We start from the raw sequence: 23283 nt of genomic DNA, 5'->3' as shown, positions 1-23283 counted from the left end.
GCCCCACTGACATTGGAGCCACCAGCCTCCACTGCACCATGTTATTTTACAGCCTACCCACCTCACCTCCCATCTTCTTCACTTTCTGCCCCAAAATTCCCAAATTCAGAACATGCTTGGTCACCACACTAGTGCTGCCCCTCCAGAAGTGCCCAATGGAAGGCAATGGAAGGCTGGAGATTACTCGTATGAGTCTGAGGTGCTGTACTTGCAGAGCAGAAAGAGTGGAACTCCAAGGTCAAATTAAATGTTTCGCTATGAGGGATCCTTTTCCTTACTCTTGTGTAAGCACTGATTCAGATTGGGATCATGGCACTTTGGAGGGGTGTTAAACCTCCCCCCCCCCAACTTTCCCCTCTGAATTTCCACACACATCCTTTTCCCAGAGGTTAATAAAAGAAAGAAAAAGCCTCCATTGACTCCTCATCAAAGGGGGGGAAAGCCTCCATTGATTCCAAATGGGGACTTTTTTTAAACCTCCCCCTGGGGTAGGGATTTTGGGGGAAAGGCATGTGGGGGTGGGGGGTTAACTGCCCCCTCCCAGAGTATCATGGCCCTGATCCCAATCAGGGGCCCATGCATTTACACAAGAATAAGGAAAACCAACAGAATGTTTGGTTTGGCCCTTAGTTGAGGGTAGAATAAGGATTCTTGGCCCAGGGAGACGCAGAAGAGACTGGCACTCACAGGAAGGTGGGGTGAGAAAGGGACAGAGGAGCAGAAGCAAAATGAAAGGCTCCCCAAAAACGACAGAAAGAGATAGGGAAACGGCAGACTCCTGGGCAGATGAACTTGCTACAAATTCGGAATTTTAGAAAACACAACCGTTTACACCTAAACGCAGCAGCTGCCAAAAAGGAACCGTCCTGCCATCTCCTGCCGAGCCATTGGCCGCTGTGTATTGCTCGCTCCCCCCACTGAGGCATTACCAGGCGCCCCTCCCCTGGTGCTTCCCCACCACCAACTTTCACCAGAAGGGAGCAGAAGGCGTGAGAGGCTGGGGATTGTTTTCAGCAAACTTTTCCTCAGAGGTTTGCTGCACCTTTCTCCTCCTCTTCCTCCTCCTCCGCTTCAGCCTCCTCTTGTTCTGGTTCTGGTTCTGGCTCCTGCTCCACTTCCTGCAGCTGCTGTTGCTCCTGTTCCTTCTGCTCTTCCTCCTCTGGGTTGTCCTCTGTGCTCTGCATCCCAGCATGCAGTACAAAAATAAGGGAAGGGAAAGCAGAAACACTCGTGAGACAAGCCCTTGGTGATCCTAGCTCTTCCGTAAATGCTTCCTAGGCTGCAAGAATTCGACTCTGGGAAGAACTGCAATTCTGGGTTTTAGAGAGTTGCCATAGCATAGTAGGCTCCTAGACTGAACTATGAATCAGGAAGTCTCCAGTTCAAATCTCGCCTCTCCTATGAGCTTACCATGTGGCCTTATGGTAACTCTCTATCTCTCCCTCCCTCTCCCCCCTCTCTCTCCCTCCCTCCCTGTCAACAAGGTGTTTGTGTGTATGTAACAATATTGACTTCTCTTACATTCTTCCTCAACCTGCTATCCTCCAGATGTGTTGGACTGCAATTCCTGCCAATGGCCATGCAGGCTAGGAATGATGGGAGTTACAATCCGACACATCTGGAGGGCTGAGGAAGGCTGTTGTAAGCATTACAGCTAGATAAAGCATGTTAAGTGCTTTGAACAGTCGGAAGCACTATATCAGTGTTCGTTATTTGTCGACCTCGTCCTTCTGGGAAATTCACCTTGTTCTGGAACATGGAGTGAGAGACCACCAAGTAAACATACCCTAGAAATCGCTCACTTTCTGATGAATTTTTGGTTTTCATCTGCTACATCTCCATATTTACCAACGAAAATAGATATCAAAAGAGATCATTCTGCCCCCCTCCACCCTTATGCTTTAAGAAGGGGCCCAAATATCTTCTTCCCTGGCTCAAGAAGGAGCATTAAAAAAATAGAGAGCATGAGCCAAGAAGACAAGATGCCAACTGCAAAACATTTGGGCACCCACTAATGGACCACAAGATGGGACAAGTGGAGAAGAGAGGAATTGGCATGGACAAATGGAGGTGGAACTAGACTGCTTTGTCAGAGTGCTTTCAGAACCCTCAACGTTGGGTCAGACTAATGGTCTATCTGACCCAGCATTCCATCTCCAAGGCTGAAGACGAGACAAGATGTGGAGAGAACGTTATTCAGACTCACTCCAAAACTGCCTTCAGATCTGACCTCTCAAGACATACCAATGATTTGAATGGCGTCTGAATGCTCTCCTGCCCCCTGCAACCCAAGTCTTATCCTCCCTGTTGGCTCCTCTGGTGCCTCATGAGGTCTCTCCAGACAGAGGAGGCAGCTATAATAGGCAAGAGGAGAAGGCAACAGAGGCAGAGGGATAATATATTTAGGTTAGTGGTATGTCTCACAGTTCAGGTTTCAAGGCAAGCTCAAGATGCTGAGAAGACTATATGTTTAGAAATCTTCCCTGGTCTTCTAGCATACCCAGATCTAGAGCAATTCCAACCCAGGCTTAACCCAGGAGTTATCTGTATCTTACATTTGTCTTTGAGCGGCCAACACCAGTCTGTATATAAGCACTAGACCTTGTGGCCCAAAACAAAGTGGGGTGCCTTTAACCAATTTGCCATTTGACATCTGAAAAGACGACAAGTGAGAAAATGGCTCCCTTAAAATGCGGGCTGTTAATCATGGCCTTCACCTTGACTTTCCGGATGGGCTCAGGACACAGACCACTGGGCGAGCCGCACAGCTCCTTCGAGACCACGCACAGGAACTCCGACTGGTCCTCATTCCCATAATTATAGGATGACCCAATATTCACCAGCTGGGAAGTACAAAGGCAAGAATGCTCATTATTGCAAGAGATGTAAAACTACATGCTATTCTGCTTTCCTTCCTCCAATTCCTTCTTTTGTGTGGCTAATTACAACAAAACAACAACAGCAACAACAATAATGATAATTAGGTCTGAACTCAAAATGGGGAGATGCCTGTGTTCTGGTTCATGTACGTATTTGGCAAGTGCAAAATTGGCATGTTCTTATCAAAATGCAAACTCAACAAAATTCTCCCCCATCTCTAAGTGGTGGCCTTATACACCCCAAGCCAGTCAGGAACAGTGGCTTGCCATGGGTGACTGAAACCCTTTTTGATGCAGTTGGACAGAGAAAATCCGCAAGGCAAGCCAACTCATGCAAAAACAAACAAACCCTGCCTTGTAGAGGCAGCTGCCAAGGAGACAGGTTCAGGGGCCAGCAACCTAGCGTCCTCCACATGCGTTGGACTACAACTCCCATCAACCCCAGCCAGCATGACTGATGGATGTGGATTTTCAGGAGTTACAGTCCAAAGCATCTGGAGGGCCCCAGGTGGACTGGCCTTAAAGCAACTTCCACAAGGCCCCTGCTACTTACCCACCGTCACAGGGCAGTACAAACTGGAAGCTATAATGCGCCATGAGCCACCTGGAGCACATTGTTTTGGAAAGGCAGCAGAGAAGTCAAAAACCAAGTGCTAAATACTCCTGCAGTCTGTGCTTGTTTGGCTTTGGGAATATTGCCAATGACAGGGCACACGTTTATCATCTCTAAAGAAAGCACCATTAACAATTTATGGCTGCAATCCTGTGCACTCTTGTTAGAGAGCAAGTCCCACTGAAAGCAGAGGGCCTTCCCTCTTAGAAAACATTCATAGGATTACATTGGACGTGTCTTGCCTTACAATCCTATGCATGTCTACTCAAGGGGGAAGCACCACTGACTTTAATGGGATTTACTCCCAGGTACGTGAGCATAGGTTTACAGCCATATACATGTGTGGGTGTGCGGATATGTGCTTCTAAAGTGATTAGAAATGCACAAGAAGCACATGAGAAACACCTGAGTCACCCCAGAGTAGCTCCAGGCAATTCAATTCAAACTGTGACCTGTTTAAAGGGACAGTAGCTCCTCGTTCTGGGCCTAAGAGGATCAGGGGCCCTCATGTAGCCTGCTGGCTTGGACAGTCATTCTCCCCGTTCAGAAACTAGACTTACATGCTAAGCCTTTAGCACAGCCTTTCCCAACCTCAGGATCCTGGGTGCTGTTGAACTACAACTCTCATCATCCCTGACCATTGGCCTGCTACGTGGGGATGATGGGAAGTGCAGTCCTCCATTATGTCATAACCCAGCCCCTTCCTGCATACCTGTTCAAAGCGCCATCCGTCTGACATCGTGGAGACCATTTGCGTGAGCTCTTCCTCCTGACACTGCAACACTCGGTACACATGCTTTGGAGGCACCTAGTAGAAGCAGGAAAGACAGCAACCAGGTAGCATGTCAGAGTGGACCTTTCCGCCTAGGCAGATGCTCTGCTAGGGAATGGGGCCAGTTGATGCAGCTTCCCACACTCTACCTCTGGGCATGTTGGGGAGGACTCTCTACATGTCAGAGCACAGGATGTGGGCATATTTTATTCTATTTGTTTGGAAGCTGGAAACCTTTGGGGAAGGGTAGGGATGTCCTTCGCGGCGAAATAAAGTTCTTTTTTTGGCTCGACTGAGCTTTGCAGTGTGTACAAACAGACACTTTGTGTCTGCGAGCCAGTGCTTTTAAAAAGCACTGAAAAGTAAGGCCAAATTTGCACAAATTAAGGCTGAATTTGCACATTGTGTGCAAATAGCTCAGAAATTTACTTAAATTGTGGAACCTTCCAAAGAAAAATTTGCTAAATTCCAAGAAAATCCACAAACTGGCCCAACGCATTGCGGATTGAGTCAGCTGCCATAGCTGGAATGAAAGCCAAGTTCAGTGGGCCACATGTAGGAAACCCATTGAACTCCATCCCCCAAACGGATTTCTCCAAAATCCCTAGGTAAGGGCCGTAGCTTAGCAGTAGAGCACACACTCGGGACACAGAAGCTCACAGGTCCAATCCTCGAAACCTCCAGGGAAGGTGGGGAAAGGCCTTGGCAAGCTTCTGCCAGTGAGTCAGTATAAACCAGGGGTGAGGAACCATAATGGTTCTGGAAGCCAGACTGGCCCCTGGATTCCCCCATGGGCCAGATGACATCATGGAGCACACCTGTGACATCAGAGATGGTGAACTTCCTCCTGAAATGATCGGGTACCAGACAGCCAATTTTGTTCATTCCTCATCTTCCCCTCACAGGGCCATGCAGTGGAGGCTGGTGGCTCCGATATCAGTGGGGCAGTGGATCTCCTCCAGGTTTCAGTGAGAACCAGTCAGACCTCTATAGGAGTTATCCAAGGTGCTCCACACTTTGGATAGCTCCTTTAGAGTTCTGACTTGTTCTGACTGAAACTCAGAGCAGATTCACCGCCCCACTGACATCAGTGCCACCAGCCTCCACTGCTACGTACCCATGTAAATCATTCTTCGGGGCCTTCCTCACAATTTTACATGGTAGCCAACTCCATGCCTCTCACAGGAAGGCCACACATCAGGGAGGCGCTCAGCCGACGGGGGGCTTTCAAAGTAGCGATGGGCCCATAGCTCAGCAGTGGAGCCCCGGCTTCCCATGCAGAAGGTCACTTGTTCATTCCGCCAGCATCTCCAGTTAAAGGGACAGAGTAGCAGGTGAAATGAAAGGCTTCAACCCAAGGGCCACGGAAAACACTGGGACAAACAACCTGCTCTGAGACAGCTTCATATATTTCTGCTGAGGAAACGTGACTCCTTCTCGACCCTTTCAGGGCAACGCGACAGAGCCCCTTTTGAAGGTCAGGAGTCGTGAACGCTCCCCTTTCATCCAGCGCTCAAAGAACTCCCTCTCCCCACCCCCACTATTCTCTCTGTTTCCAAGCATTCCCAGTTGATTCACTGGACTACCCCACTCAGCAATTATCCTTTCATCCTTTTCTACTTTGCAATTAAAACCACAGATACAGGACAGCAAGTACTCAGAAATTAAGCCATAAGGGATTCAATCATTTCCTAAATGACTGGCCCACTTTCTCCCGGTTCCGCCAGATTTAGTGATCATCGAACCTCACAACATGAAATTTAATAATTTAAATAATGCTTTAATAATACTTTCAAAGAAGCACCGTGCCTCTGAATTGCCATCTTCTTTCTTTCTTTTTCTCTCTTTCTTAATAATTTTTAATAGACTGCTTAATATAATAAAACCTATAAGCTGTTGTACACAGCTTTCCCCAACCTGGAGCCTTCCAGATGTGTTGAACTACAGCTCCCATTATCCCCAGCCTGGCCATGCTGTCTGGGGATGATGGCAGCTGTAGCTCAAAACATATCTGCAGCATGATCTAACACTTGAAGTCCCCTTATTATTTCTTTTTCTTCCCTCCACCCCCCAAAGACCTTCTGTAACCACATCCCACCATACCTGTGTTATAGTGTAGTCCTTTTCCTCCAGTCTCTCCTTTATTAGTCTGATCAGAGACCCGATATTGTAGAATTCAGCTTCTTCCAAAACACCTTGAATAAAGGTAGAGAGGTCAAGGGATATAGAAACAAGCACTGAGCTGTCATATTGTCAAGCTAGTATTGTTAAAAATACAAACATTCTGTTATCATAATCATTCTATAACCAGGAGGCTTGTACTTGCTGGAAGGAAAGGAAAGGAAAGGAAAGGAACCTCTCGTGCAAGCACTGAGTCATTACTGACTCTTGGGGGGACGCCAGCTTTCGCTGACGTTTTCTTGGCAGGCCTTATAGCGGGGTGGTTTGCCGTTGCCTTCCCCGGCCGTTATTACCTTTCCCCCAGCTAACTGGGTACTCATTTTACCAACCACAGGAGGATGGAAGGCTGAGTCGACCCGAGCCGCCTGCCTGAAACCAGCTTCCGCTGGGATCGAACTCAGGCCATGGGGAGAGTTTCAGCTGCAGAAGCTGCTGCTTTACCACTCTGCGCCACACGAGGCTCTACTTGCTGGAACGTGAGTTAATTCAAGTGAGAATTATATGCTATAAAAATTTAAATATTACATAGATCAAATTTTGAATGAAAACCAGCTATAAATAACAAGAACGTCAGGTGGGGTGGCAGGGTGGATTTGATTTAAATCAATTTGATTTAAATCACTACTCAGAAAGACTCGATTTAATCATGTGACTTCCCCCTCCCCCAAAAAAGTGCACTCTTCCTTGCTATATTTTACACAACTCAGATTTACCAAAGACTCATTCTTGCTGGTATAATTTTAATATTTACAACCAGATGAAGGTTTCATTTTTAGAATGGCAACTTTTCAGATTAGTTTTATAGTTATATCAACAAATACTGATTTGGTTATACTATTAGAAACACATCATAGATAGAGAATTATGAAATTATTGTGAGGTGAGCTATCTCCAGTTTAATAGGCTAATTAACCTTTGGACTATAATGTATCGTAAATAGAAAACTTTAGATAGTTTTTCCTCAAAAAAGCATTTTATTAAAAAAAATCCAATTTAAATTAAAAAAAATCCAATTTAAATTTTAAAAAATCAATTTTAAAAAACAAATTAAAAAATCATTGTTTTTTTATCCACCCTGTGGGGTGGTAAGGCTACAACTTAAACCCACTTATAGGGAAAAATTGCTGTTGAGCTCATTAGGTCTTATTCAGTGCTAGGTGAATATCTCAGCTCCATGGATGAATTCCACACACACCAGAACACAGTACCAAGCCAGAATTCATCTTCTCAGGAATCATAGCATTTTTCTTTAAAAATCAATCACTTCAACCAAATCTCCACATATGCGGGCAATGGCTGCTGAAATCTCAAAAGCCAAGGAACTGCCTAAGTAAGATTTCCAAAAGGTGAGGGGATGAATGAGGTGACAATGTTCCACAGGGCTCCTCCTCCTCACAAATAGCAAAATGAATACCATTGTGCAAAATAATAAACACTGCAAAATACGTCACAACCCTTTCTTGCTTTTTTAATGGCTGAGAACTTTATGCAGCCATTTTAAGGAAGTTCTAGGGTACACCATCCTGTGCAAAGTGGGAGTGTAAACAGGAGAGAGATCTGCTGGATCTCACAGAGGGCCACCCAGTTCAGAGAAGCCCAAGGCATAAATACGCAACTGCCTCCAACCCACTTGGTTTCCCCCAGCATCTAACACATGGCTCTATCATCGTACCTAAAGGGAGACCTATCATCCCTGAATTAAAACAGCAGTTCCCCTGCACTGACCACACTAGCCGTGCATCTGCAATCATGCTTTATTTATGATTGCCCTAGCTGGGCAATCATAAATAAACCAAGCCCAAATATATTCTGTCTATGACTCAGGAAACCTACCAGCTAAAACAGACAGTGCCTGCAGGACTTGCGAGACCCAAATCAAACAGAGCCAACCAGGAATTATACAAGACTCCTGTTTGGTCACTTTCTTGGGGCTCCAAAGATGATAGGTGACATCAACCACGTAGCAATGTTCAAACATCCATTTGCAACAGCCCCCTTAACTTCAAGTGCAGAGAGGCATGGGGATGATTTAGCTAAGATGGGAGTTGGAGTTATGCCTCCTACCTCCCCCCGCCCCCCACACAAAGTAATTCACAATACAAAGCTAATGAGTAGTGTTCAGCTGGGTGGGTCACAATTCATTAAGAAGGGCTCAAAAACATAACTAGATGGACCAGTGCTCTGAATTATGGACAAACTACATTTTACATTGATTGCGTAGCGTCTGGGGGAAGATTTTTAATGCTTTTTGTTGTCATTTGTTTTACTGTAGAGTAAGTGGATGCAGCCCCAATCTGAATTGGGATCACTGTATGCTCGGAAGGGAGGATTAAAATTTCCCCAACAAATATAGACACAACTTTTCCCCAAATCCCCACTTCTTCCAGGGAGGTTAAAACAAAGAAAAAAGCCTTGATTGATGCCAATGAAGACTTTTGTGGCTTTTGTAAAAACACCCTACCCCATTTGCATCGGGAAATGTTATGTGTGTGGGGGAGAAGGGGAGGTTTAATCCTGCCCTTCTGCTGTGCAGTTGTCCCAATCTGAATGAAGGATGCACATAACTACTATAGAATAATAATAATAACAATAACAACAACAACAGCAGCAGCAACAGCTAGCTACATGCTACACAATCAATGTAAAGTATTGTTTGAGCCTTTGTGATAGTCAGTTTCAGGGATTAGATAAACAAAAATGGGAAGAAACTAGTTCACAAATCTATGGAGGAGTCATTTGAACTTAAAAATAAGCATCTCCTTCTCTGTCGAGAAGGAAGGAAATATATATATATATATATATATATATATATATATTTCAAGGACTTGGCCAACTATGAATAAACCATGACTATGTTCAACTTTTAGAGAAAAATCTATGTAGTCATCAATGTGACGCTGCCAAAAGAGAAGGCAAATGCAATTTTAGGGTAAATCATTAGGAGGGGAAAATGCACAGAGATGAGGAAGTATTAATACAACTGCAGAAAGTATCTTGGGAAACATCTTGCATCTACTGCACACTCTTAAGTGCAACAAAGAGCTATAAGAAAATAAATAAATGAATGTGTTGAATTGTTTTTAGAGGAAAAGAACCAAATATCAACAATAATGCAGAAAGTAGAAATTATGTTCTGAATATATTCAGAGGTTGGGGAGAAGACATACTCATATTGAAGATGATCTAGTTAGGTTAAGTTGTGGGCCCAGGGAGGGAGGGAATGACTGCAAGTATCCTACTATTAAATTTAAGGTTAAGGTTAAGGTTTCCTTTTCTAAAAGTGTAATTGCAAAATTAAAATAGATACCACGCCAATATAAAAATAATCATCTCATTAGCAGCACTATTAAAGGATCAGCAGGTATTCTCTGACCTGCTAGTGGCACAATATAAATAAAATAATATGTCAAGAAGGAGAAAACTGTTCTAAATACATGAGAAGAGCATTGGGATTGTCTCCCCAGAACCCTTGTGAACAGCAAAGCAAGTCATATTTTGAAAGAGAGAAAACTCTCAAGCTATTAAGCTGTCTGATGCTTCAACAAAATCCTACTGAAATAAAGAAGACTATTTCTCCCTCCCCAAACCATTTTCTAACACATAAGAAGAGAAATGGGATATGGGAAAGATGGGAGATGTGGGTTGGTCAGTTGCAATAAAGCATACAAAGAACTAGCTCATCACCATGTTTTGGAGACATTAAGGAGTCTTCCCTATCCAGAATGATAAACCAGTGCCCTCAATAGGTGTAGGAGGATAAGAACATAAGAAAAGCCCTGCTGGATCAGACCAAGGCTCCATCTAGTCCAGCATTCTGTTCACAGTGGCCAACCAGCTGTTGAGTAGGAACCCATTGAATGAGTGCAATGGCTCCATCCCACCCATGTTCCCTAGTAACTGGTGCACATAAGTGTATTCCCTGATACTAGAGGTAGCATATAGACATCAGGACTAGTAGCCATTGATAGATTTATGCCCCAGGAATTTGCCCAATCCCATTTCAAAGCCATCCAAATTCCATAGTTTAAATATGTGCTGTGTGAAGAAGTCCTTCCTTTTATCTGTCTTGAATCTCCCACCCGCCAGATTCATTGGATGACCCCAGATTCTAGTATTATAAGAGAGGGAGAAAAATGTCTCCCGCTCTCAAAATACTGTAAGTCTAAGGATATATTTCCTTGTAGCATTGATGGTACAGTTCAGTTACATATTTCATGCGGTTGTATTCTTGTTAAGCTTGCTCTTCAAATACCTCCATCGTGTAGCTCTAGTCCAGGGATGGGCAGGATTCAGCCTTGTTGGAACTATTTTGGTTTTTACTAGAACCCCCAGTGTCTATCAACCAGAGCCATGTGCAAAATACATACTTTTAGAATTAAAGAACAAGGTGCCTCCGAGCCTAGAAATTTGATTTCAGTGCAGAACTGAGCTCACAGTCTTTTCAGTCCACCTCTGACTACCCCAAGCTTTCTTGATTTTAGTAGCCCAATTTAGGTAGGAAAGGCCATTCTGTTCTTGCTACTCGTCTGCAAATGGGAAGCGGAAAAGCTTGACAATCTATTGCATAGACCAATAGATCCTTATCTACTTTCTGCCCACCCCACTGCTCCACTCCCAAGCATTTGGCACACTACAATCCAGATGCTTAGCGGCTATATTTTTTTATAATATAGACTTATTTGTTAGGAATGCTTTGAGTGCGGTGAATGAAGTCTCTGTGGAAGGGGATGGATTGAGATGACCTTCAGATAGCCTTGGGAGTAGACATTTTGTTAACAATCATAGAAACAGCTTACTTGGAGGCCCATCTCTGATCCCTTAAGTTACTCCTTCCCAGCAAGAGGGGCTGAAAGTCAATGCTCTTACTCTGTCTCTGATAGCGCGGCACCCACTTTGGCATAAACTTCATTTAAAGGAAATCGCTGCAGCGGCAACACTGCTGTGTTTCCTGCTCTGACTGCTGTCCAACAATAGCCTCTGGGGTGCCAGTACGACGCTGCTTCATGCAACACAGGCAAATAAAAATTTGCCTTCCATCTTGTTAGCCTGTCATTTTTTGCATCTGTCTCCTCCCCAGAGGCACACGTGACCTTTACTAGCAAGGCAGCGGGGATCAGCACTTAATGAACCCACAGAGGAATTCAAACAGTGCCTAGGAACCAGCATTCTGTTGTTACCCAGATCCCATTTGGACCTGCCATCATATTTGGAACTTTGCCTTTCCCAACGTCCCCCTTTTCTTTCTCAGCAAATTTAGATGAATAAGAAACGTTGGCTGTGAACAGCTGGAAACCCACCGAGGAGGGAAACAAAGGAGGCCTCCTGCATCGCCATGGATGGTTATTGTTGTCATCATTAAAATAACCTTGCTGTTATTTTCCTTTCCCTGCCATACACAGCCTGCCAGCTCCCACATACAGATGGGGAATAGGGAAAGATATCATGATATGGGGGTCACTCAGACAGAGTAAGCCGTACAGCCTAAACAAGGCCTTCGGAAACTTCATGCTCACAGCAAGCAGTTCTTCCTATGTGTGTTTGCTCTTTGTTTGCGACAGAGAAAATGATTCTAAAGTAGGGCATTTCGGAAGACAACTCACTCACACACCCACCCACGAGGAAGAAGAGTTGAGAAGAACAGAAGGTTGTAGATTAGCCGGATCAGCGTCAAGAACCAGATAGGCCACAAAGATCTGCTAACTGTACAGAATGGATTCTTTTGAACTATTCTTTTGAACTTTTACAGAGCTGTGGCATTTTGGAAGGAAGGGCAGAGCTTCCAATTCTCACTTCTTAAATAACAGGGCAAAACTTTAAATATTTAAGACAAGTGCAAGTGTATTCTCAGAGATCAAAGCATTTTGTCACAGGATAACACATTCGCTCCATCCCTGGCAATCCATAAACAGAGCTACAGTAAATGTTGACATTCCTGCACACGCACCATGGATGCAGGCATTTGCAAAAACAAAACAGAGGATCCGAAGCAACACAGCAAGAACCAGCGGTATCACTCTATATACAACGGATGTTAGCAGCGGGGCAAAAAAAGCTTTCCTATGGGATTGTTATTTCTCGGTTTTCAGGACACCTGCAGCCTTCCTCAACCTGGTGCCTTCCAGATGTAATGGAATGCAGTGACCATCATCCCCATGCTGGATGGGGATGATGAGAGCTGTGCTCCTCCAACACTAGTGGGATACACTGAGTTGGGGAAGGCTGAGCAAGTTCATCCAGTTGTTAGAGCCAGCTGAACTCATACTTCCAAGCACTCGGTTCATTCCACTGCTCACTTCAAGCAACACCAGGCAACCACAACCCGGGCATTATAATTTCCAGATCTGAAAGCTTACCTTCCTCAGCCATATCTTTATCCAGTACTAGTTTCCCATGTCGGAGGAAATTCAAAATGGGTCCAAAATAAGTTGGATCTCGATCAATGAGGTATGCGCCAGTCTCATCCTAACAAAACAAAAAACAGCAAATAATAAACAGAGTAAGTTCTGCTCACTTTTCAGGGTTCTTTGGGAGTGTCAATAAGCATGTGGATTAAGATGATCCAGTAGACATTGACCTGATTTGCACCAAATGCGAACCCATACTTTGGGTTGTCGTGACAAACCATGGCTTGCTATCCATGAACAACCCAGAAAGATTTGTTTAAAAAAGCTGCTGCTCTACCTGCCAGTAATACAATGTCATAAAGACATGTGGGATAGAGGGCAGAAGCAGGCAAAGGAGGAGGGAAAGAAACAACCCAGGTATTGAAAAAACAAACCATGGTTGTTCAATTGTCTGACAGACAAGCCTGGGTAGATAGGTTAAAAAAAACATAGTTCTAGCATTATGTGTGAACCAGTTCATTGTATACTTGGACTTTCAAAAGGCTTTTGACAAAATCTCTGACCAAAGGCACCAAAATAGCATCAGAGAAAAGGAGAGTTCCTCTTATGAATCAATAACTGGTTAAAGAACAGGAAACAGGAATGTAGGAATAAATGGCCAGTTCTCACAATGAAGAGATGAAAAAAGTGGGATCCCCCAGGAATCTATATCGCTATCAGTGCTTTTTCACATGTTCGTAAATGATCTGAGCTTAGAGATAAGCAGCAAGGTAGCCAAGTTTGCTGATGACACTACATTATTTAGGATGGTTTGAACAAAACGGAACAGCAAAGAGTACAAACTGGGGAAATGGGCATTAAAATAGCAAATGCCGTTCAATGTAAGCAAGTGCAAAGTGATGCACATTGGAGAGAAAAATTACAACTTCACATATATACCAATGGGTTCTGAACTGTCAGTGACTGACCAAGAAAGGGATCTTGCGGTAATGGACGAAATAAAAATGTCAACCCAGTATGGAGCTGTTGTGAAAGAGGTGAATTCCACAGTAGGGGCTATGAGGAAAGGGATAGAAAATAAAACTGCAAATATCGTAATGCCATTATACAAATCTATGGTGCAACCATACTTGGAACATCATGTACCAATGGTTGCTGCCATCTCAGAAGATACATTATGGAGCTGGAGCAGCTCCCCTATGAGGAAAAGTTACAACTTTTGAGCCTTTTTGGTTTCCAAAAAAAGCAAGTAAGGGGGGGACATGATAGAGGTGTAGAAAATTATGCATGGTTTGAGGGAAGTGGATAGGACTTCTCTCTCTCTCTCTCATAATACTAGCACCCATGGTCATCCAATGAAGCTGAACGGTGGGACATTCAGAAAAGACAAAAGAACGTACTTCTTCATAGAACACATAGTTGAACTATGTAATTCACTACCATAAAATGCAGTGATGGCCACCAACTTGGACGGCTTTAAAAGAGAATTAGATAAATTCATGAAGAATACAGTTATCAATAGCTACTAGTCCTGATGGTTATATGCTACCTCCAGGATCAGAGACAGTATACTGGGGAACAACAGCGGGAGAGAAGTCTTCCCTTCATGTCCTACTTGTGGGCTTTCCATAAGTATCTGATAAGGCCACTTGGCCACTCTGAAAGCTGAAACTTTTACAATTAAATCTTGTGTTTTAATTTTCTTTCTCAATGATGAAATATACTTTACGGCTGCAATTTTATGAGCATTTACTTGAGGAGTAAGTCTCACTAAATTCACTAGGACATATTCCTGAGCAGACATCCATAAGATGGTGCTGTAAATACCTAATGCAGGTGTAAGCATCTTGGTGCCTTCCAGATGTTTTGGACTACTAACTCCCATAATCCCTGACCATTCTAGCTGTGCTTATGTAAGTTTTAGTCCAAATTATCTGGAGGGAAGTAGGTTACCTACACCTGACCTAAGGTATGGAGCCATGAGAACACCAACTATCAAGATAAACTCTTGAACTTCCAACACTGATCCATATTAGGTGTAACTTGGAAATGAGAGGGTGATCTCCACAGTGGAGGCTGGTGGCTCTGATTTCAATGGGGCTGTAAATCCATTCTGGATTTCAGACAGATCCAGGCAAAACTCTAAAGGAGCTATCCAAGGTGCTGAACCTATCTGGGGCCTGGGATTCAGCCCCTTGCATAGCTCCTTTGGAGTTCTGGCACTGAAACTCAGAATAGATTCACAGCCTCACCAAAATCGGAGCCACCAGCCTCCACTGACAGTAAGGGCTTTTAATATATTGGTGGGCAAGAGAGAGCAATCACAGAGCTTTTGTGCGACTCTTTGCCTATCGGTTTTTATCAGGAAGTTGTGCACTTCCAAGATAAGAAGGAGCCAAACAACCAAATCCGCTGCCCGGGGGAATTTATCATCACACTGTTAACTCCAGCACACAAAGTGGAGGCAACGCAGCAGATGCCCCAGGGGTGAAGCCTTCCCAATAAACATGCGTAATGGGTTGGATCTAGACTTCCGTCCTACATAAACTAGACCCACTGAAATCAATGGGGCTAATGTAAGTTCCATTGATTGCAATAGGTCTACTTCAACATGGCTGAAGTCCGGATCCAACTCAGGAGCTCCTCACTATATTTATTTCTTTTTCAAACTCGGCTGTGCCCCCGATTCGATTCCCTCCAAGGATATGGAGAGTTGCACAGGATTGGTCTCTTTCCTTAAGAGGTTTAGGGCACAGTCCTGTGCCTGTTTGGAGCCGGGGCGGGGGGTGGGGGAACTCTTACAACTCCCAGCATTCCCCAGCCAGGAATGCTGGGAGTTGTAGGACTTTTTTCTTGTCTAAATAAGCATAGGATTGCGCCCTTAAGCGTACGGTTGGAACGGCCAATCCCTTTCCAGATCTCCCCAACTAGAGACAAAAGGATCGTTTCTCCCGAAACCAAACGCAGCGGCCCGGGAACGCTTTGACCAGCAAAGCAGCCGCGTGTGACTTGGCATAAAACGCCTCCTTCTCACGAGCGGGGCTTCACCGCTCCAGCGGGCGAACCCAAGAGAGATCTGGCTGGCGCCCAGGCACTGTCCTCCGGTGCAGCAGCGACCGCCCGATCGTCTACACCGGACGAGCCCTTTGTCTGCCGCTCCCTGCCTCGAGGCGCTGGTCGCGCAGCCGAGCTTGGAGAGGGCTAAACGCAGGGCGCACCCCGTTGGCGCAAAACAACGCCGCTTCCTTACCCGATCCGACTGCAGCTCCTCGCCCTGGCACAGGCGGCAAAGGAAAGATTTCTGCTCGCGGCACAAGGTCTGCCGGGTGGTTAGGAAGATGGTGCCGCCGACATTCAGCCTCACCCATTTGCCTCGGCTGCTGGGGGGTAACGGCTGCTGGGAGCTCTCCCACGCATAAGAAGCCCTCTGCGCCGCCTGCGCTTTCTCCCCTCGGTCCATCCTCATCTCCCTCGCTCTCTGCGCGTCCCTCCTACTTTCACAAAAGCAGGCGGGGCGCAAATTGCAGGTGCTGGGTGTCCCGGAGGTTTCTGGGATTTGTAGTTTTCGCAGGGCGTGGCCCTCTTTCAAGTTTGGAAGACGTGCGTTTGGGATGGGATTTGTGTGTGCTTTGTTTTCAGCAAGTGATCCTTTGAAAGAGAACTGCATCCAGACCGCTGTTAGAATCGATAACTACGAGGTTCATCCCACATACACTTTTGTTCTGGTTTACCCTCGAATTATCCCATTTCGGTTATATAGTGCTTATATAGCATATGAAAACTTGTAAACTTACACCTCTACTGTAGCTCATTGCGGAGATCCGTTAAGGTTCATTCACACGTGTTGTTATTCCCACCCACCCCCTCTTCTTTGTTCCTCCTCCTACTGTTTATTGGTTGTTTGAAGTGGGGACAACTCCTCCTCTGACAACAGGGATTGGGATTTGCTTCTCTTGTTACTGAACACCAAAGTAGAATGTTATATAAGACTGCAGTCAACTCTTTTGCATGCTTGCTCAGTAAATAAATCCCATTGAGTTCAATGGAATGCATTTCCAAATTAGAGCCCCTCGGACTGCAGTCTTAATTTTTGCAACTTTAAGAAGGAAAAAAATGGGGTGGGTGTCTAGGGTGGGGGAGCGAGGTAGGAAGTGGCCATCTCAACTCCCAGTGTACAGAGGATGAGACTTCAAATGCAGCGCCAGGACCTCCAATAACAGAGAAATTGAGAGGGAAATCGCAGTTAGAGGATTAAGCCATCCTTTCCCATGTGGGGCTCCCAATAAAAACTGGGGGGGGACCCCATTGTTAAAAAAAAAGGAAAGAAAAAGGTGGGGAGATGCAGGATCCCCTCCCCCATGGAGAACGTTTCCATCCCTGCTTCCCCCTGTTTGTGTCTCCTGCCATCCCCCACTCAGCTTCACATGCTCAAAGGAATGGAAGTACGATCTGTGTCCTTCCCCCACTAACTCCAGTTCAAATAAGACCAAGAGCAACACATGTTTTTAGAGAGACGAACCAATAAGGGAAGAGACACGCAGCCTGTGTCTGTGATGTTGGGAGGAGCCCCACCCCATGGAGAGCAAGGAGGGGGTAGGGGAATGGGGTAGAGTAGGATGGAAAAGGACACACACAGAGAGAGATTCAGAAGCAGCCAAAGGACTTTACTTGAAACTGACAAGACATCTGGGTGAAACTGACCAGCCTTGTCTTGCTTTGAAGAGCGCTCTTAGGGACCTACTGAACAAGGTGTTCCTTTGCAGTAGAAAATGGTTAAAAACACACTAAAGAGGTCTCTCCCCACCCCCAACACACCCTCCTTTCCTCCCTCGCTGTCCTGTCTGTTTGATTTGTATATATGTGGGTGAGGGTTGCTGCTGCTGCTTGTTCATCTGGGGGATTTAGCCGCTCCTGTTTCCCTGCCAGGAGGGAGTGGGGGAGTTCAGAAGCAGGAAGAGGAAAGGATTTGAATTTGCATTCCCCTTTGCTTCATCAGCAATAGTGCCCCTTGAAAACACACCCACAGTACAGCGCATTGAAAATGATGGATGAAAACACATGTTGAAATTTGAGCGATGTGTTTTTGCATGTCTGGAAGCACCAGACTTTCTGCCCAACAAAATATTTCACTATAACAGGGGGAAGAACCACAATCACAGCAGGACATAGTCGACGTCATCCGAGTCCTTCGCAGTTAAAACAGACTATAACATTGGAGTCATTGGAGTCTTTTGCATAGATTTTGCTGCAACAGCACAATATAAGGCTGGTGGGATGAAGCTTTACAAGCTGCACTAGAGCTACATTTTGAACAGTACTTCAGAAGAGGCTAGTGGCTCCAATGTCAGTGGTGACTCTGCTCTGAGTCCCAGTCAGATTTCTAAAGAAGCTATCCAAGGTGTTGAATTCAATCCCCAAACTAGTTCATCACCTTGGGTAGCTCCTTTAGAGTTCTGGCTGATTCTGACTGAAATCCAGAACAGATTCACCACTGCACTGAATCAAAGTCACCAGCTTCCATTGGGCCACCCATGCCTTCTAAAGTTAAGCAGGTGGTCACTGGACAGAAGATCAACCCATCGTCCTCCACATATTTTGGACTACCACTCCCAGCTTTCTCAATCATTGGCCCTGCAGGCTTGGGTTGATGGGTATTGAAGTTCACAACATCTGCAGGACACCAGGTTGACCAGATTCACACCCCACTGACATTGGCACCACCAGCCTCTGCTGGAGTGCTCCACAAAAGAACAGCATAAGAAGAGCCATGCTGGATCAGACCAAGAGTCCAACTAGTCCAGCACAGTGGCCAAGCAGGGCATGGTGTAATAGCACCCTCCCACCCATGTTCCCCAGCAACTGGTGTATGTTGTTGTTGTTGTTGTTGTTGTTGTTGTTGTTGTTGTTATTATTATTATTATTATTATTATTATTATTATTATTATTATCTTTCTCGCTCACGGCGGTTTTTCTAAATGAACATGAAGTAGGGGTGTGCACGGACCCTCCGCTCCGCTTCACTTCCAGATCCGCGATTTGCGGATCGGCCCGCTCCGCCCCGCCCCCGCTCCGCCTATGTCCACTCCGCTCTGTTCGGAGCTCCGGATCCGGATCGGAGCTCCGTTTCCCCCCCCCCATAGGCTTGCATTAAGCTAAAAAAGTATACAACTTTTTTTCTGTTAAAGTTAGAAACCTCAAGTTTGGCACCATGACACCTCATGGAGGTGTACACATGCACGCCAAGACTCAAGGCAGTCCCATCATCCCCTGATTTTTGGAGAATTTATGAAAACCAGGCACCCCATTCACACCCCTTTCCATAGCTCCGTCAATTTGCACTTTAGAAACCTCAAACTCGCCACCATGATAGCTTGTCCAGGAATACATATGCACGCCAAGACTCAAGGCAGCCCCAGCGGCAGAGCCCGGTAAAGGACCAAGGGAGAGGGGGACCTTACCTGCCTCTGTCCGTGGTCCGTCGCCGTCTTCAATTGAGCCCGTGGTTCCACCAGGAAGTCTGGGCCGCAAGCGGCCCAGACTTCCTGGTGGAACCGCGGGCTCAATTGAAGACGCTGACGGACCGCGGACGGAGGCAGGTAAAGGAGAGGAGGGCGGGGAGGGGGGTTACCAGGCCCTGCCGCCGTCGCCGCATGGGTGACAGCGACAGCGGCAGGGCCCGGTAAACCCCACTTACCTTTCCGGTGGAGCTCCGGATCGAGGTGAAGGATCCGCCTTCACCTCGATCCTCTTCGCCTCCGCCTTAAGGGCAGGCGAAGCCCCCCGCTCCGCTCCTGCTTCTCTGGTCCGATTAGAAGCGGAGCACATCCCTAACATGAAGGGCTTTGCCAAGTCATGCTGTCTTTTACAGATTCAGGAATTTCCTGACAATTGAGCATGTTTTAATTATTACTGCTTTCTGGATGTTAGTGTGGGTGTATTTTGGTAGGCTCAGTTTCTGAAGGTTTTCTGTATAGTTTTTTTATGTGATGCCGGTGACTGATGTGACTAATGGAATAGTTGTGACCTCTTCCTGTTGCCATAGTTCTTTAACTTCCATGGCCAGTAGTGTATATTTTTCTCTCTTTTCCTCTTTCTTTCAACAACATTTTTGTCATTCAGTATTGCTATGTCGATGAGTATGTGTGTTTTTCTTTTTTGCCTATGACCGTTATGTCTGGTCAGTTGCAAGGTATTGTTTTGTCAGTCTGAATTGTTCTGTCCTAGTATATTTTATGATCTGCATTTTCATTCCAGGTGAGTATGTATAGTATGGTGTAGGTTGTTTGATAAGATTGAATTTGATGGCCAGCTGTTGGTGAATTATTTTTGCAGCTGTGTTGTGTCTGTCCATATAGTCCATTCCTGCCAGAATTTTACATCCTACTGTTACATGTTTTATTGTTTCTTGAAATTGGTGGCATTTCCTGCATAGGTCTGTTGTTACATTATTATCTTTTATGATGTATTTTTGGTAGTTCTTGGTTGCTATAAGTTTTATTTATTTATTTATTGCATTTGTATACCGCCCCATAGCTGAAGCTCTCTGGGCGGTTTGCATAGATTAAGACATTTCTGCCTCCACACGGAATTGATCTTCTGGGAGTCTTACAAGAAGTAGTGATGGCCACCAATTTGGATGGCTTTAAAAGGGGATTAGACCAATTCTGAGAGGAGAAGGATATCAATGGCTATTGGCATGATAACTATATGCTACTTCCAGTATGAAATGTAGTATGCCTATGTACACCAACTGGTGGAGAACATGGGCAGGAGGGTACTGTTGCATGTCCTGCTAGTGGGTTTCCTGTTGACACCTGGTTGGCCACTGTGAGAACAGAATGCTGGACTAGAAAGACCCTTGGTCAGATGCAGCATGGCTCTTATGGTCTTACGTTCTTATATAGGCTTTTTAAAATCATGCTTCTCAGAGTTTGCAGGCATAAGGACTGTGTTATAAGTGATCCACGCAAGGGTCTCTCTTATGTTAACTTCACACATTGATAGTGCAGTCCTATAAATGAACATATTTGGAAGTTCAATGGGGTTTATTTGCAGGTAAGTATGCCTGGCATTGCAGCCTGACTATTTTTAAGAATGCATATAAAAATGAACAACAAAGACTTCTAGTACCTTAAAGACGAACAAATTTATTCCAACATAAGCTTTTGTGGACATTGTCCACTTCATATCATGCGTCAGAGGCATCTGATGATGAGGCTAGTGGAGTGACTATAAAAGCTTATACCAGAATAAATTTATACCAGAATAAAAACCAGTCTTAAAGATGTCACAAACTCTTTTGTTATTTTTGCTGCAACAGACTAACACAGCTATTCCTCTGGAAATTAGAAAAATGAAGAGTATGTATGTAATTAATGTATATTTGCAAATATAGGCACCCGTGCCTGAGGATGGAGAATCACCATAGTTCCTGGCTATACATACACGAGATAGCAAATGCAATTGCAACATAGGACTTATGAAGCAGTCCTTAGGTACTGGGAAATGTGCTGTGTGCAAATCACCTTGCAAAATTCACCCTTGCATGACACTGAATTCTCAAGGGGATGGAGAAGTAGCCAATGTTGTCATTCAGTCAAGAGTTAGACAAATGGGTTTTGTGTGAATTAGAGAACCAAGAGTGAAACTGTAGAGAAATTTTGGAATGGATGTCAATTAACAAATAGTTGTAATGTGTGTGTGTAGGCATATTAGTGATGATGTCTACAAATGGGGGATTGACAAGGAAATCTGAAAGTACCCCATTGAAACCCTCTGTCTGATGACGAAAAGTGCCATGTGCACCGAGGAATACTCTGATTCCCTTTTCCCTCCTCCCCTCCTTGCTTTTGAATTTGGAGACACAGAGCGCCTCTTTGCCAGCTACTCAGGGTTGTCCTGATCTCTTGGCTTATCTACGATGGTCACATGGTGCTTTTTCCTTAAACACGTCTGTTTTGGGTTTAGGACCAGGATAGACATGAAGGCACATCGCTTCATTGTTTACCACCGAAGGGCATTTTGGAAGGTTTAGGGTATATTCTGGACTCTCAATTTCTCCTTGGGAGGGGGCTTATCAAAGAACAGAATGCAACATTTTGTACCAGTCATAGGCTGCCAAAATATGGCATTGTTTATGTAAGAATGGTTTTCTGTTTATGGAACATGTATGGGACTTGTGATCAGTCATGGGAGGAAAAAGTATGATTTCTTCAGAGCAACTTTGATGAGTATAAAAGTATGCTCTCTGCAAAAGTATGCAGAGAGTTCAGCCTTCGGCTTGCTGGAGGTGGACTTTCTCCTACGTACGTAGTAAAAGAATAAAGCCTCCGCGTCTTGGTCTGGAGTCGTTCATTCCCTTCTGGGTTTGGGGTAATTTCCCTAACAGAGCCATATGAGCTAGTGAATCTCAACAATCTTCTTTGATTTCATTCGGGTTTTGTTGGCTCTTCCTGGGAAGTGGAGGCAGGCGGAGTGGGGGGCGGGGAGAAAGGATCAACAGGCTCTGACTTGTTTTCTGGGGAACCCACTTCCACAAAGCTGCACAAAGGAGGAAAGAGAGCAGGAAGCCATCCCCACTCATGTCCTACTTGTACATTTTAAGGGTACTTGACGCTGTTACTTTTTATTTGTCATTAAAACTATAGCAAGTTCAACAAGGCAGGGTGCGCTTTCTTAAAGCAAAGAAATTTGCAGCTTTGGTGTGCATACCCACAATTATTTATGTCAGTAAGTGAAACTAGGAAGTAACCAGAGATCTGCTCTGCAGAAATACTCACAGGTGGTCTAAAACACAATGGGGCAACTGTCCCCCTGCCCTCTCTAAACGGTACCCCTGCATTCTCATAATACTCCTCAGGGAGGATTAAGAAATGCATTCTCACATTGGGCCCAAAAAGAGAAACACTATTTAGGTAAGGGCTAGGAGCTCTGTGAAGGCTGGAAAGTTATGCACTTCTCCAACTACAGCTTAATTCAGTGGCTGGAGTCACATGGAATACAAAGGATAAATCTACACTACTGCTTTATAGTGGTATTGAAGAGCACTGATAACTGTAGGGGCACAATCCACATTCTGTATACTGATTTTAAAGTGTCATTTTCTGCTTTTTATTCTACATGCATAATGATTTGACACATGGTGTAGATCTGGCCTCACCCGCGGTTTATGTGAACCATGGTTTGTTCCTTTAGCCATAAATTTTATCGCAGCTGAGCAAACAAACTTTGGCTTTTTCTCTCTGTTTCTGGTTTGTTTCTCTCCCATTTGCCAGCCTTCAGAGCAATTTTGTTTTCAGGCAGCTCTTGCCCATTGCCTCTGTTTCAAGGTGGTCAGACACACAAACAAGCCAGGAATAAGTCACAGTTCTGAGTTCAGACATCACAACAAGTCATAGTTTAAACAAGCCAGGCTTCATAAGCCAACAACAAACCATGGTTTTTATTTGTGGTTTGTAGCTGGGTAAACTGTTGTTAGTTTGCAGGGACAGGTTC

At 45.0% G+C, this 23283-nt stretch overlaps 1 protein-coding gene across 1 annotated transcript; it reads right to left on the bottom strand.

Annotated features, from left to right (window-relative positions):
- Positions 1-425: 425 nt before the first annotated feature.
- Positions 426-16255, bottom strand: KCTD17 (potassium channel tetramerization domain containing 17). The gene is made up of 6 exons (XM_063133491.1): positions 16040-16255; positions 12799-12907; positions 6368-6459; positions 4205-4300; positions 2718-2843; positions 426-1178 (listed from the first exon to the last, which is right to left on the bottom strand). Exons 1-6 carry the CDS (start codon positions 16253-16255, stop codon positions 1026-1028), a joined length of 792 nt encoding a protein of 263 aa, XP_062989561.1. The 3' UTR covers positions 426-1025.
- Between the last annotated feature and the right edge of the window lie 7028 nt (positions 16256-23283).

The sequence above is a fragment of the Elgaria multicarinata genome, chromosome 9, assembly GCF_023053635.1.
Source record: "Elgaria multicarinata webbii isolate HBS135686 ecotype San Diego chromosome 9, rElgMul1.1.pri, whole genome shotgun sequence".
Taxonomy (NCBI): Eukaryota; Metazoa; Chordata; class Lepidosauria; order Squamata; family Anguidae; genus Elgaria; species Elgaria multicarinata.
The sequence above is the reverse complement of the archived record's forward strand: the minus strand, read 5'-3'. Positions and strand labels throughout refer to the sequence as shown.